At 45.1% G+C, this 16,003-nt stretch overlaps 1 protein-coding gene across 1 annotated transcript in view; it reads left to right on the forward strand.

Annotated features, from left to right (window-relative positions):
• Positions 1-16,003, forward strand: part of JAG1 (jagged canonical Notch ligand 1) — a 35,461-nt gene that overhangs the window by 7,605 nt on the left and 11,853 nt on the right. Inside the window, exons 3-7 of the mRNA XM_071436193.1 lie at positions 4,732-4,783; positions 10,218-10,472; positions 11,481-11,541; positions 15,348-15,478; positions 15,762-15,881. Coding sequence (XP_071292294.1) covers positions 4,732-4,783; positions 10,218-10,472; positions 11,481-11,541; positions 15,348-15,478; positions 15,762-15,881 — 619 coding nt within the window. The remainder of the gene's footprint in view (positions 1-4,731; positions 4,784-10,217; positions 10,473-11,480; positions 11,542-15,347; positions 15,479-15,761; positions 15,882-16,003) is intronic.

The raw sequence follows: 16,003 nt of genomic DNA on the forward strand, positions 1-16,003 counted from the left end.
TTAATGCATGCTAGTTTTATGATTGGAATACATTGTAGTCCGGCCACCCAGACAGAGGCATTGACTGCTAATATTAACCAAGAACAATAGTGTGGCCATACTGACTGCAGTGAGGATTACAGAACATAATGGGGCCTATCCAAAAATAATGCTAATACAGGACAAGCAACAGGAAGCAGCAGTAGACTCAGCATTGCTCGGCTCCCAGACAAACCATGGACTTACTTCACACAATGGCAACTTCAGCACATTATGTATTCACAGGATACTCATTATTCCAGCAGGCTTTGCCAGATCAGAGATCAGCCTGGTTTACTGGATGCTTAAGCGTATGCATAGTTTGGATAGCGGTACTTTTGTGTCCTCCATCCTTTGGCAGGAGGGTGGCCGTGCTGGTGCACGAAGGTCTTGACTTGGGCTGCTGCCTTCCCTTGCCAAGGCAGGACGGGGGCAGGTCTCTCGAGGGGCTGCTGACATGGTTCAGTTGGTTTCCGTGTCTCCTTTCGGTGGCACTGCAGGGTTTACTGGCACTTAGAGCAGCAAAGGAGCTGCTCAGGATGAAGCCTAAAGGAGCAGCCTGCTGTGTTTTGGTGTGGGCATATTCTGATGAGGCTCTTGGCTGGGCTGCCTGCTGGGGTTCAGCCGAGCTCTTGGCCATAGGCTTTGAGGCGTGAGAGAGATTTCCACGGCTTGGGCTGTGTTTGTATTCACCAGCTTGAGGGAGTAACAGCTTTGTAGGGTGTTGCCGTGTCCTTGCGTAGGCTGTCCCAAAGAGGAGCTTCCTGATGATGTTCCATTTCACAAAAGGTTAAGAGGGTTAGGTGGCTTTCCTCCTTTTCTGGAGTACACTCGCATATCCTCTGGGTGAGGAGCCAGTTGCCTTTAACTCCTTTGAAGGATGTTCAGTTGTCAGGGTTGACCGCCCGTGGCACAGTGTGGTGATGCATCTGCGCGGTGTCGTCGTGGAGTGACAGTCCTGGTGCTGGTCAGAGGAAGCGGGTTTGTGGCTAGCTTCAACCCGGCTCAGAGATGTCCTCCTCCCTGGCCCCTGGGCACAGTGAAAGGTGCCTCAGTTTCCCTCGTGCAGGTGTCACAGCTGGACGGCTGTGGCCTGCTGTGCCGGTGTCCTTGGGTGCAGACAGGGTGTGTGTGAGCGCCGTTCTCAGGCTGCTGCTCACAGCTGTGCACAGCGTCAGGAGAGGGCGGCTGGGCTTAACCTGCTCTCCTTGTTTGGCAGAGGAGGAGCAGGGCTCTGAATGCAAAACTTCCCACTGCATTTGTCTAGTCATGGTTTCACATGCTCAGCAAAGCTCTTGCACGCTCTAACCACAGGGCTAGGAGGGAAAGGAGTTAGACGAGTTGCGAGCCCTTTGAAAACAGAGGCAGCGCTGCAGTGAGGAGCCGGGTGTTTTAATCTTGCTCTGGCCCACTGACTCGCAGAGTGCCTTCAGAAGCCAGAGCACAAAAGCACCTCCTTTGGGTGGATGTCTGGGTGAAGGGAGGGAAGAGGGTAATCAAGCAGAGAGCTTTAAACACCTGTTTACCTGCAGCTGCCAGGATTAGTTTTAATAACCAGAAAGGAGGTTGCACTGCCCTTTGAGATCCTTAAAAGGGACAATTTCTGATGGGTTTCTGGTCACAGCACAGTCTCTTGAGCTGTACTATCAGGGGATCAAGACACAGTGTCAGTGTCTTGTCATTGAGGAAAACAGCTCTTGCACACTGATGCTTGCTTTGTTTCTTGGAGAACTTGACCATTTCCATCCTCTCCTAGCTCCACTCACAGAAATTCTGCTTAAATTTGGCCATGCTGCCTTTCAAAGCCCTCGTGACTATCTGCAAAGTGTAAGGATTTGCTGTTCCTTTCAAGCTGCCTTTCCTCTCAAGCCAGAATCCCTGCCTTCTGGTCAAGCTCAGGTTTACAGTGGCTAATTGGGTGTGACTCTGGAGAGTTCACTGCTGCCTTGTTGCCTAGGACATCACTTTGATGGAATAAGGTGCATGATGTGGAATTCTTGTGTCTGGATATATATATTTATTCAAAGATGGGCAGAGGTCATCTATGGGCATGGGAAAACTTAAACCTCCACACTGTAAGCAGTCATTCCTGAGATATCTGAATCCTTGATCTATAGAGTGGGGATGATATGCACTTCTAAAAAATCTCAACAGTGCAGCTTTGCACAGAGCTGCTTTTCTGGGAGGGCTGAGGGAATTAGCTAGGGGTATGTGATAGTTGGATTGTTGAAGGGGGTTTGCTACTGGTGTGAGGCTCTGGGTGTCTGTGTGGCTTTTGTTTAAAAGTGTCCCATTCTGAACACAAAGTCTTGGGTTTTTTTGGTCTTTTCCCCATGCTGAGAGGGACAGAGCCAAGGGATCAAATGCCATTCTTTGTATCACCCCTTTTCAGGACAGGCACTCTTCATTTAATGCATTCAGACAAAATGAGAGGGGGCAGTTAGAAACAAGGGAATTGCCAGGGTAGGTCTGTTCCCCCTGCATTTTGTTTCCATCCAGGTCAGCTGAAGCATCTCCTCTGTTTTAACCAAACTCCTGTGTGGTAGTGGAAAGTGGTCACACAAGTATCTAGCAACAGTAGCACTCACAGCTAGGATTCAGCCTTTCCTTTCCTTAAGGGCTAGGTGTGTTGGTAAACAGTCCTGAGAACCAGCAGGGAACTGTTGCTATGAGTTTAGACAAAATATCTTCCAAAACAATTATGCAAGGCCGAAAGGAAAACATCCTTAACTTTATTGGAAGTAGTGCTAGTTGTCATAATTCATTCTCTAATATCATAATATTTTTTGTCAAGCTTGCAGTAACATGTTGAGCTTGTGCTGCTTAATGTTGGTAATTAAACCACTGAGGAAGCACCCAAGATAGTGCAATCTGCATCTGTAATATGGCTCGGGAGTTCTATTCTGGTTTTGTTTGTTTGTTTTGGTTCTTTCTTTTTTTTTTCACCACTGACTAGTGCAAGGACTTCTTAAATCTGTTCTAAGCGGTGTTAGATGATCGAGTTGCATTTCATTTTGGTTTATTTCATTTTCAGAGTTTCTTTCAGGTTGTCAGACTCGGTCTAGAATCGAAACAAGTAACATATAACTTTTCATGAAATACTAACCAAAAATGGTTCAGGCCAATGGAGCCTCTGTGTAGAAGTTTGGGTGCATGTCTTGGCTTGCCCAGCTTTGCTTACTTTTGGAAGCATTTTCCCACAGTTATCAGGAACGGAATGGAATCCTGGTTTGAATATGAAACATATTTAGGCTATACAGCAAGCCGGTGTCCATCACAAACTGGGTTTTCATTCAGAGCCTCATGCTGTGTCCAGTCGTGAGAAAGCAGTCTGCTCCAACTCTTGTTCTCTTTTTTCTTTTTTTTTCCTCCTTTTTTGTTTCCCTTCCTCTTCAGAAGTCTGAGTTCTACCTTACCCCGTGCACCTTGTAGCAGCTCCCTCTCAGAACTGCATTTTGGTCTCTGTTACAGAGAGGCACTGCAGACCACAAATGAGCAGCCTGTGACTGAACATGGACACAGTTAAGGAGAAATAAACCTTGCAATGCACAGTTTCTATGGCAAAGCATCAAAACTCCTCACGGAATTTGTATTTGTATTGTTATTGTTCTGCTCTCTGGAAAGATGTTACATATATTGCCTTATCTGTGGCTATTATTATTTTTTACTTTTCAAGTCATATTTTTTGCTTATTTTTCCTCAGCTCTCCCCCCCCCTTCCTTCTGGAGAGGAGGTGTTTTGTTTTGGTTTTTAATCATTGTGTAAGTTTGGCTGGCTAAATGGCAACTTTGAAAGATACAGCCTGGATAATAATATCTCGGGGTAGAGCTGGAGGAGGAGATGTTTTAATGGGTCTTGTTCTCAAGTTAGGATTGAAGATAAAGGTGGCTTAGATGTAATAGCTGGCATCTTTCCAGCCCATGGAGTCACTTCAGTCAGTTTATGCTTATGATTATTATTGCTGGAGAGCTCATTGGCAGCTTGGAGCATCTGTAGAAGGGACACGGGTGGAGAGCGGACTTGCCTTCCCCTGCTCTTCCGAGGAGGCTTTCTCAGCCTTTGTTTTACAGCGCTTCTCTCTCACCCCACCCCCTTCCATATCCATCAGTCCTTCCCCGTTACCTGATACTTGTGGGAGCTGCGATGGCCCTCGTGCAGACAAAGCTTTCAAAGGGGGTGCTGAAAAGCAAAGTCCCTGGAGATTGCGCTGTCAAGGCAGGGCACAGTAATCTTAGCAACACTCCTTGCTTTCAGGATGGCTGGGGGAAGGGACATCCAGACTATTTTTCTGTAACTAAAATTCTTTTGAAGCAGTTTTTGAGAGTGGGGGTTTGGCTTGGGGTTTTTTGATGCTGCTGTGCTATCCTGGTGCTTTCTGTCTTCCATGTGCAGTTGTCCCACATGCTTTATTTCGGTTGGAGTGCAGTGTCAAAGGCTGCACTTCCTGGTTAAGTACATAAGATGCTTTAATGATGACAAAGATGAGCTATCCAAGGTGAAAGGTCTTCTAAGTCAGACTGGATAAGGTAGCTTACGGGGTTTCAAGAAGATCATGTTTGTCTAAAGCATAATCTTTTACCTATTTCTGTGTTCAAGTATCTGCTTTGGGGTAGAGACCAGAATTTTTCTTTTTAATTAAAATTGTTGGCAGGTTGTTTTTTTTCCCCTTAGTCATGTGTGGCTTTGAAACTAACTCTTATTTCTCTTTTGCAGAGATCCTACACGTTGCTTGTCGAGGCGTGGGATTACAATGATAACTCCACAAGTAAGTGTTCCTTCCTCTGGCTTATTTAGTTCTGACACCTCTGTGTCCCAGGCACTGAAAGGCCTCTGGGAGCCTCCCCAGCTTGCTGTGAGTTAGAGCACAAGGAGAGGGAAAAGCTCTGCCCCAAAGAGCTTGGAGCAGTTCCTCCAGGCTCTGCAGCAGCCTGTCTCACTCACATTGCCTGCAGAGGGTGAGTAGCTTGCTCACCTAGGCACCAACAGTGTGATGCCTAAAAATAGATGCTGTTAATTCCTTCTTTCTCCTCTGGGAGAGTAAAAGCCAAAGGATTTCTTCAGGTTTCTTAATTTGGTTTTTTTGGTCCTGTTTTGTTCTTTTTACTTAGGACCAATATTCAGAAGGCTAAGTCTTGTTCACCTGAGACCTCTCTATAAACTCTGTAAGCACTTCTCAAAACTGAATGTACTGCTTTGAAAAAGAAAACAACCTAAAATCTGTGTAAGACTTGATATCCATATCCATCTAATGACTGTAGATGAGAAAGAAGAGTTACTACAAGCTCTTCCTTGGGAGTTGGATGTCTGGGGGTTTGTATGCAGGGGCTGAAAAAATATTTACCAGACACCACCTGGTAGGGCTGGCTGAAAATCAAGGGTGGGGATCTTTCTCCTGGAATGTCTCTGGTTGGTTTCAGAACCATTCTGCTCAGCTTTTCCCGTGGCTAGAGGAAGCTGCACAGGGTCTCTGGGTGCACGAGCTGTTCTGCTTTTTGCCTGCTGTTACTGAAGGAGGTGGGCAAAATCAGCTCTATTTCAACCTAGGGCTTTAACACAGTGTGTGTGTGGTAAAAGCCACAGGGCAGAGTGTGAATCTCAACTCATAAAGCTTTTGTTGACACAACAGGCCTTTCCTTCAGCAAGCAGGCAGCAGCACTGTGCTCCATGCTACAGAAATCCTACAGCAGATTCTTGCAATCTGCCTTGGAGTGCCAAGGGGGCAGCCATGCAGGAATGAAATGGGCTTCATGCCTTGTGAGAGGAAGGCCTTGGAGAAGTGTGCACAGTGCTGTGCTTTTATGTTTTAATTGGTGAGGAGAGCATAGCTTGGAAACTACTCTGTGCAGATCTGCTCCTTATATTTTTTTAAATGTACATGGGGTGTGTCCTGTTAATTCTTCATTCCAGAAAAGCAGTTGCTGCTTGAGACAAATCTCGTGGCCTGTCAGGGGTAGCCACAACCAGCCTCATTCAGCCCTGCTGCAGTACCTGTGATTTCAGACTCTACCCCAGCACAGCCATGGAGCAGTGGCTGGGGGATTTCTTGAATATAGAGTGTTATATGGAGAAGAAAGTAGATGATGCAGCAGCAGTGAAATATTAAAAATGGAAGATGCCTGAATTCAAAATGAAAGTCTTGTTTATAGTAGGATCTGGGAGTTGTTTCAGACTGGGTCTCTGCCACTTTTACTATTATTAGAGCTCATCTTTTTTCATGAAACAACTTCATTTCCAAAGCTACACAATGAACCCTTTCTTTGCTTTCATGTTCTGGAAGTACAATTGTCTTCAGACAAAATTGCCTCATTTCTCAGCAGTCCATTTGACCAAGTGCAGACATGCTTTTGCATACGTTCCTGATCTGCATTCCTGCTCCAGCTTTGCTGTCACTTACCCATCTGTAGGTCACTCCAGTCACTGCACTGCACAAAACTTCTCCTTTGTGCTGCACGGCTTGACTTAGTCAGCTTTCCCAGAGCTGCCGAGTAAGGCTTGTAGGACTAGTGAAGAAAACGATTAGAACAAAACAATTGTCATCATATAATGAGAAGAGTGGGGTTTTTTGATGTCTAAGGTTTTCTTTTGCCCTAATTGCCACTGAATCGTAAAGACCCCGTGAGAGCTCTCAACAATGAAAGTGGGTTTAGTAGGCCTTGTGTGACTTTTCGATAGCGCTGAAAGCATCCTCTGATCAATGCGGTTGTTAGAAGATCCTCGAGTGGATGCTTCCTTCCCCCCTTACATTCCACTCCTCCTACGTTCCTTTACCACATACTCTCTCTTGTCTCACTTCCAAGAGTGGCTTGCAGTTAAATTCTGGCCCTGTTGAAGTTGATGAGAATCGTGCTTTGTTGGAGCCAAGATTCAACTCAAATGGTTTTCTTACTCTGGTTTTTGTCTGGTTGCCATCTTGCTACTGTTGCTTCATACATAAAGCTAATGGGCTGACATTGCATCTCAAACTATGTCAAAGAGCTATTGTAAATTACTGGTATCAGTTGCATGTGAATTCCAGGCGGGCATAAGAGACTTCACAATGTAAACCAAGCCGTGGCTGGAAGTTGTCTGAAACAAAGACTTTCAAAAATAACTGTGCTGTCCTTGGCCACCCAAACTGCTCAGAGAAGTCTGGGCTCTTTCTGTTGTTTTTGCTTCCTGATGCTGCATAGTTATAATTTCCAGACATTGGAGCACTGAAAGGCAAAGGTGGGCAGTCAAAATAGGTCATTTCCTTGTGTCTAAAACCTTTGATACAGTTGCCCACTGAATAAAAAGAGGGATTTATAGCTTTGAAGTGTAGCCACAAGAAGTGAATAAAACCAACAGAGTCTCTGACAGTGAAGTGTGGAGCGGAAGCCCGAGATGTACAGAAAGCCTCTCTCTTCCACTTCATCAATTTCTAATGGGTTAATGCTTCCTCTAACCTTTCTATCAAAGCATGGGGTTCTGAGTCAGATGAAGGCAGTGGAGTTCAGAAGATCCCTTTGTCTCAAGCCTGGCTGACTGCTGCTTTTTATTTACTTAACCATTCTGCAGTGTTGGGATCGCTTCCTATAAAACTGAAAGGGTGGCTGGTGCGGGCTAAGAATGGCAGGGTTGTTGCAATGCCTCCCCTGGAGTCTGGGTCAGCACCCTTGTGTAAGTGCACTCTGACAGGTGGGAATAGGCAAGGGTGGAGGAGCTCTTGTACAAGAAGGAACATGCAGCGCTTCATTGTGAAAACTGTGGGTGATGGCTAATGGAAAGGGAGCTTAAGCCTGCGAGGCTGTGTTTGAATTCAGCTGGATGGGGGGAGCTTTAAAATGTGTATCCAGTGGGAGACATTTTATCCCTGATCCAGAGGGAACCTGCAGCTGGGTTTCATCTGAGCACCTGCAGAAGAAAATGAAGTCCCATGGGCTTAAAAGGGTGTTTCCATTTGAGTTCAGGCTGTGGTTAGGGTCTCCAAAGAGCTGATGGCTGGAGTGAGAGGTCATAGATGCACAGCAAGGACGAGCTTCCTGATGAGCTGGCAGATAGGAGAAGAATGGAAGAGCAGAGGCAGAAGGAAAGATCACTTTTTCAAGGCAACTAACTCCCTTTCTGGTGCCAAGGACTGAAATAGTTGTCAGTGGTATGTTCCCAAGGGGGAACAGGAAAAGACTGGAAAAGCAAGAATGAGTGTGGGGGTGGAGGTGGGGGGGCTGGTTTGCAAAACTAAATTGAGTGTCGTTCTCCTTTTCTTCTGCCACTTACAGGAGAGGATAAAGTTGTTCTACTCACAAGGAGCAGGATGTCTTTATGCACACTCGGTGTTTGGGGAAGTGCCTTTGCTTTCCAGCTGTGCTGTGGATGGAGTGTAATCTTGGCAAGTGCAGCAGAGCCATCTCCAGCACGCATGAGTGGAACTGTAATTGCCAGACTAGCCCCATTCAAGACGAGCAGATATGCATCTGCTTAAGTACCTCTTAGAATTAGTCAATAATCTTGCTGATGAGATCTAAGAGCCTTACACCTGCACGGCACAGAGCATGATGTTGCTCTGGATGTACCAGTATGGAAAGGTCCTTAGGCATCCACATTACCTGTGAATAGGATTTAAATTAATAAAGACCTGCCTGCATTTGAAAGTCTGACACATAGTTGTGGAGTTGGGGGCTTAGTGCCAATGAATAATAAAAACTGATTTAAATGGCAAAATATTATAGAACCAGAAATACCAGAAGGTGAACAAGAAGTTGTTGCCCTTAATTTCACACTGTAAACACATAAGGAATGCTGTAGTCTCAAGTCACAAATACCCCCAAAAATGGGCAGATGCTCACAACATCTGAGTCTTGACACTCATTTTAGCTGTGCAGCAAGAGCTTTGACTTCATTCCAAACTGCAGACAAGCAGGCAGGACCTAGTGGTGGATCCATAATGGTATCTGAGGCTTGAGAAGCCTGTCAGGAAGTTATTTTTTTTTGAAAGCTGCAAATCAAAGGTCCTTAGCAAGACATTTAAAAGTATCTTAGATTAAAAACTGCCCATGTGTCATCTTATGGCTTTAGTAGAGACTTCATTAGTCTTCAGCTCTGCCTTATGTAAAATCCCAGAAGGATCTTTTGTAGTTGTTGGAACAACAAGCAGCACATCAGTACATTTGAATTCTTAACACTCAGAGGTGCCAGTACTTCACACGCTGCTAACACATCACTGGCAAACTGCCTTCCTACCTCAAATTCTCCTGTCGCTGGATTATGCTCCCATGTACTCACTGTTGGTTTTGAGCTCAGTCTGTGAGGATATTTTGGCTGTTTTACGATAAACTTTCACTCAGCAGTCAAGTGCTGGGTAGCAGCAGGTCGTAAGGCAGTGTCAGATCGTTTGAGTCACAAGACCTGGACTACAAAGTGAAATACCACAGATATATACAATGTTCCAAGCAAATGTGAAATATTGTTATTTCAAGCCATAATTCAGACAGTTGTATGGCTCTGAAAGCCAGAAGACTTTTGCCAGAACTAAATGTCAAGTGAAAATCTAAACTTTAAAATGCTCTGTAGAGAGGAAGGGGATCCATAGCACATATATGCAGTAGTTTGAGTCTTCTGCTTTGAGCTCTGGTCATCTTGACTTTATACTCTCAGGTGCTGTCTGAAGACAGGACTTTCATGGTATTTCTCAGTCAAAATCTGGTGAGATTGCCCATGTCATCTGAATGCTGAAATTGGTAGTTTTCAATTTAGTGTTTGCACATAAGGAAAAGACTGCAAACCTTTTGCAGTGCCTGTGTTCAGCCTGTAGACATGGCTTTATTAGGCTATTGTAGTATGTTGTTTTTGTAAATGCTCCAGTTGAAAACAAAACTAGTGCCATTAATGGTGGAGCAGGGGAAAACACGTTTTGTACCAGTCTGTTGGAGCCGAATTTTCTTTAGTCATGAACTGCATGAATTCTTAGTGGATGCCCTTACGCTGCAGAAGGGGTAAGCGATTGGCAGTAACTGAACAGTGCCTTTTGATTTGGAGCTTGGTTCAGTTTGATAATGCTGCATGGGTGTTTCAGTTAATGGCTTGTAGCTCCAGGGCAGCCTTATCTGACTGTCTGAAACAGAGTTAATAAAACCAACTGGCTGCCTCGGAGCGTGTCGCCTGCGAAGCTGGAGAGCTGTGATGTGGGGGTCAATGGGGACAGCTGCAGGGAGGTCTAACCCTGCCATCTCCTGTGCCTGCAGACCCCGACCGCATCATCGAGAAGGCGTCGCACTCGGGCATGATCAACCCCAGCCGGCAGTGGCAGACGCTCAAGCACAACGCGGGCGCCGCGCACTTCGAGTACCAGATCCGCGTCACCTGCGCCGAGCACTACTACGGCTTCGGCTGCAACAAGTTCTGCCGGCCCAGGGACGACTTCTTCACCCACCACACCTGCGACCAGAACGGCAACAAGACCTGCCTGGAAGGCTGGATGGGACCAGAGTGCAACAAAGGTTTGTGACAAATGCTCGTCCTGCAGACCAGGGGCACTGGGAGGGATTTGAGGGCGGCCTGTCCAGGTTGCATTCGGTGGTCAGATGTGTGGATAGGGGGCTATGGACTGATGGGACAGCGACCAGCTCTTTACAGGGAGAGCTGGGGGCAGGAGAAGAGTGGTTTCTGCCTTGCCTTGAAGTCTCAGAGAAGTCTTGGAGACAGAACTGGGCACTTAGCAGAAGTGTTCTTTCTCTGATTATCCGCATCTTTGCCCTTGGGAAGAAAACCCAGCCCACTGACTTCAATGGGAGTTCTGCTGCTGACTTCAAAAAGGATTTCCCCTTTGGTGCAGAACTTCAAGACAAGCAGGAAGGAGAGACTTGTTTTAGAGCTGACCTGGCAAGTGTAAAGCTTTGGTGTTTGAAAAGTCCCAGGCTTGTTTGTTCCACCTGAGATCATGTTCAACATGTTTACTAGGGAATGGCTGCTACCTAGGTAATTGGGGAAGGAGAAAGCAGGAACAGACTATCAGCTTCTCTTAATGACTGAGTTTACCTGCAATTTGAATTGCTGCTCATCTTGCTATCTCATCTGTTCAGAGATACAGCCAGAACTAAATCCAGAGTAGTTAAAAGCTCCTTTGAATTAGGTGTAAACCCAGGGAGAGTGGTCCAGATCACCTGCAAAAGAGAGAGAAGAAAAACCTGTAGACTCCAAGTGACCTGAGCTCTGCAAGGCACGATGGTTTCTCCCACATGCAAACAGCTCTTTGAACAGTACTAGGAGTGATCCCTCTGCAAAGTCAGAGGAACAGATTTCCTATAGAAAGGAAAAGCTGATAGATTTCCTATCCCAGGGAGACACCTACCTTGGTTTTCCTTCTGGTAGACTTGATTGGAGATACTGGTTAAAAGCTTGGATTCAGCAGGATTCCAGTGCTGTTAGAGATTAAAACGTTCCCACGAGTGTGGAGGTGCCGGAAGCGGGCAGTGTGCTGATACTCTTCTTTTTTGTTGTTTTAACAGCTATTTGTCGTCAGGGATGTAGCCCCAAGCATGGTTCTTGCACAATTCCAGGAGAGTGCAGGTAAATGCTTCCTATCCCTCCTTGCTTTCCCCCCACCCCTCCCCAACTAATTAAACAAGTGATGCTAAACACAATAGGACTGGGGAGGGAGGGCGTTTTGGAAGTTGTGGTTTTGAGCAAGACACATTATTCATGCTGACTTGCCCAGAATAAGGGGGGGGAGCAGGCTTTTAATGCACTGATAATTTTAAGAAGCTTTTGGTTTGTGAAGTGGTGGCACTGAGGGAGAGGGGGCTATGGGATAAATCGCGTGAATGTGCCTAATGAGCACTAACTAATTGTTTCTGCATAAATAGTGCAAATGTTTGGTGGCTATGTTTTTTCCAACAGCCTGATTAATAGGTTTTTTTCAATTCCAAGCTTGAAGTACAGTGTGGCTTTTCTCTCTTCATCTCCCTTTCAGTGTTTCCCCCTCCTTCCCTCCCACCCCCTGGTTTCTTCCATCAGTAGGCAAAAGTCAAGCATTCTTTAGAATGGGATTAGTTAAATCTCTGGGTTCCTTTCCCATTGTGAGCCTGGCTCCGAGTGCTGAGAGGTTAATGGCTGGGATGAAATCTTGTCAGTGGGCTCTGATGAATGCCGAATTTTGTTGCCGTGCTTTGAAGTCCCTTCTGTCCTGGCAAGGAGACAATGGAAAGCAGATTTTATCCATAACCCAACAATTAAATATCTGGAATGCCTTAAAATATGCAGCACATATTTACAGCACAGGAAAGTCTTGTCCCTTACCCTTAGAGGGGTAGTGGATATTAAATGTGGGTATTCTTTATCAACAGGCAGGTTCCAAGTTGCTGCATGTTACCCTTTATCATTTCTGTTTACAACTGAGAGCTTCTGAAGTTACAAAAATATTCATATTGATCCTGTGTAGGAAGAGTTAAAAGTGAAGTTTGGGTATTCCTGAATAAGACTCAGAAGTTTGAAGGAATAGAAAGTAATTTTTCTGCCTAACAAGCATATTGGTGGATCCTGTGTTGCTGGGAGCCTTTGCATGAAGTGGACTAGAGTTCCTACAGGAACTGGATCTGGAGTGTCTGACAGATTATTCTATAAGAATTCAGCCTAAACAGCTGTAGTGGCTCATTCATTTTATCTGCTTCTGTAATTCATGCTTCAAAAACAAAACAAAACAAAAAAAATTAACCAAGGAACCATCTGAAAGTGAGGTGGGAAGTAACCTCTCATCCTCACAGAGCTGTGGAAAAGTGAAAGTCCAGCCAGGGGACGAACTGTTGTCACTTGTCCTGTGATTTTAATGTTCAGCAGCACTGATATAAGCTGGTTAACCCCCAGAGCACCAAATCTAAATCTTTTTTTAATTAAAAAAAAGCCTAACAAGTAGTAGGAAGTGTGGGGGGACCAGATGGTGAGAGGAGCATATCAGTCAGGGCTACCAGTGATTTGTGCTGCTGTCATCAGAATAAACATGCCTTGTAGGGGTTGCTGTCTCCTAGTCAGAACAACAGGCTTTGTTTCCAGATTTTTTTTCTTCCCTTTCTCTTTCTAAGTCTGTTGCCTCCCACTCACTGCCCAGACATGCACTAGTGCTCTTATTTACTTAAGGTGCAACTTTCCCACACTTGATTTGCATAGTCTTGAAACAATGCTGTCCTTCTGGTGCTTTCAGATAACTTCTGCTTGCCAAGTTAGACCACTATCTTTAAAGTGAACACAGAAACAAGATTTTATTTTCTTTTAAGTTTTGATGAGTCATATAGCCTGTATGCTACAAATGCAACAGGGTTTAAAAATAACATCCGAGCAGAAACTGCTCTGTGTTCTGGTACAACAGACAACTTGCAAACGTTCTTAAAATATCCTTTTCCCTTTTGCTGCCAGTCACTTTCTTCAATGCAGGCCGGCCAACTAAACCATTTTTTACTCATGAATCACTATACAAGGAAAGTTAGCTTTAAATTTCTCATGAGAAACTGCTGCATACATATTATTAAACATGAGTTAGTACTGTGAATCTTTCTCTGGAATTGATATGCCGCTTTTTTTTTTCCCCTAAATGCCCATAGCCTTATCCAATTTTGTTTGTTATGTTTTGAAGCTGATGTTTGAAGTAGTACCTTTGGCTCTAAAGCTCGTGATTTTTTTTTTCCTGTGTGGTGTAGGGTTTTTAAATTATTTTGCTTTCTTCACACTTGTTCTAAAGAAAACAAAACCCACCACCACTTTGATTTGATGGGAGTAAAATCAGTCCTCAATTTGGATACTTGCTTTTGCAGGTGAGGTCCCTCAGTTTGGCTTGTGTGCAAGCTCTCAGGCAAGTTGCTTTGTATGCAACACAAATTAAAAAGGTCTGGTCCTAAATTTTGATCTTTGTGCATTCTCAGTATATGCCCTGTACAGAAGGGTTTTCCAAGAGGTACTTGAGGGAGGTTGTTTTGCCTTATCTGGGTTTTTTTCATGTTCTTTGCACTGACTGGCTTTTTTTAACACACACACTAATAAGAATTTCCCATTGATTTTGAAAAGGCTGCTATTGTGATAACTATTAAAGAAGAAAAGTTAATTAGGATGCAGTTTGTCACCTGAGATTTTTAGAAGGGAAGTTGGACTTACCACTGGCTGTGTGTGATTATCCATTGGATAGATCCTTCTGGCTTTTTCCCATGAGAAGAAATTGCCAGGAGAAGAATGGTGGGGGGTTTTACAAATAGAAAGCTTAGCTGACTTCTGTAGGGCTGAGGTTTGTTTTCATAATTTAGTGACAGCTTAGTGCATAATTGCTGCTGATCAATTACTCTCAGGACCTGTTAATGAAATACAGTACCTCAAAAAGCCCTTGCTTTTCATTTTCAACTTGTTTTGCTTGTTCCTATCTATAGATTCACTTTAATCTGAAGGATCCTTGGTCTGTCTTGCTAGTGAGAACTAAATGAAATCCAAAATAAGCTTTCCCTTAAGGGGGCTTTACTTTAAAAGAACGTCTTCCTTTTAAGTAGAGAATTCAGGTAGCTCATTGATGGCGACATTAAAGAATTCAAATAGTAGTAAATTCTCCAGAAATTAAATTCAAAAATAGTAGTAAATTCTCCAGTAAATTCTCAGTGTTTCTCAGAGCTGGACATGATTTAGTTGTTCCCTGCAAAGAGGTTATTAGCACAAATCAAACTCAGAAGCACACTGACAGCTGATCTCTGAGCATGTGTTTTCCCTGCCGTGCTGTCTTCATGCCTGACTGTGGCCCAGTCCACATACTGGCCCTGTGTGTGTCTCTCCATTCAGAATAAGGGTGCCTTCTGGTAGAGCAGGGAACTCCTCGTGTTTTGCTAATGCCTTGCCAAGGGCTCAGATTGCTGGTTATGGTTTTGTTTGTCTTCCTGCAAACCCAGCGTGGCTGAAACGCCTGGAACCTTGTATTCATGAGGATCTCTGGATAGCTATTGTTTCCACTGACTTTTTCTTCCCCCCTCAATTTATAAAGCACCCTGTCAAAATCCAGAGATTGATTTGTAGTGCACACCCACCCTCTCTGCCACATCTATATGAGGCTCCAAAAGAGTGTTATTGTGCTGAATGGCCTCATGCTGGTTTTCTCAGAACAGTTATTCTTTTGTCAGGAGGCCGGCTACAGAGACCTTGGCAAAACTACCAAAATGTTTGTTTACAAGAAACCATCAAACAATCCTTGAATAGCTTCTCCCCTCCCCTCATCCTGCCCTTCTCCCCCACTTCCCAGCCTTTCTTCAAGCTTTGGAGTTGCACACTCATATCTACATACAGCAGTTATGATGGGTTTGGGTTTGTTTCCCTGTTCTGATTTTTTTTCCCTTTTTTTTGCTCTTTTACTGAAGGTGTCAGTATGGATGGCAAGGCCAGTACTGTGATAAGTGCATTCCACACCCGGGATGTGTCCATGGCACTTGCATTGAACCATGGCAGTGCCTCTGTGAAACCAACTGGGGTGGTCAGCTCTGTGACAAAGGTATGCTAATGCCAGAGGGCCGTGTAACGCTGGGATGTCAGCGCTGGCAGACTGTGCACACGGGGCTCAGTGAGCTGCTGAAACGTGCTGGCAGCGTGCTGGCCCTCAGCTCCTGCCCTTGTCCCACTGCTGTTCAGGCGTGCATCTGTCCTTAGCTTGTCCCCGTCCTGTCCCGCTCCTCTGTGGGCATGCGTTCTGTAAAGGCTCTGGGAGAGCAGAACAAAGCACGTGGGGATGTTCCTGTAGCCTTCCAGCCTGGCTTTAACATCCTCCCCTCCTGCAGATCTGAACTACTGTGGAACCCACCCGCCCTGCCTGAATGGAGGTACCTGCAGCAACACTGGCCCTGACAAATACCAATGTTCCTGCCCTGAGGGCTACTCAGGACAGAACTGTGAAATTGGTAAGTGTTGGATGGAGCTGCTGAGATTAAGTGCCGCCTCACAGTTAATTCTTGCCAGCTTTTGGTGCCTGGTTTTGGATGCACTGTATGAGGTGGAGGAAAACTCAATTTGTAGCGTACCC

This window comes from Agelaius tricolor, unplaced genomic scaffold, assembly GCF_023055355.1.
Source record: "Agelaius tricolor isolate 1412-34295 unplaced genomic scaffold, bAgeTri1.0.p SCAF_1, whole genome shotgun sequence".
In the NCBI taxonomy this organism is placed as follows: Eukaryota; Metazoa; Chordata; class Aves; order Passeriformes; family Icteridae; genus Agelaius; species Agelaius tricolor.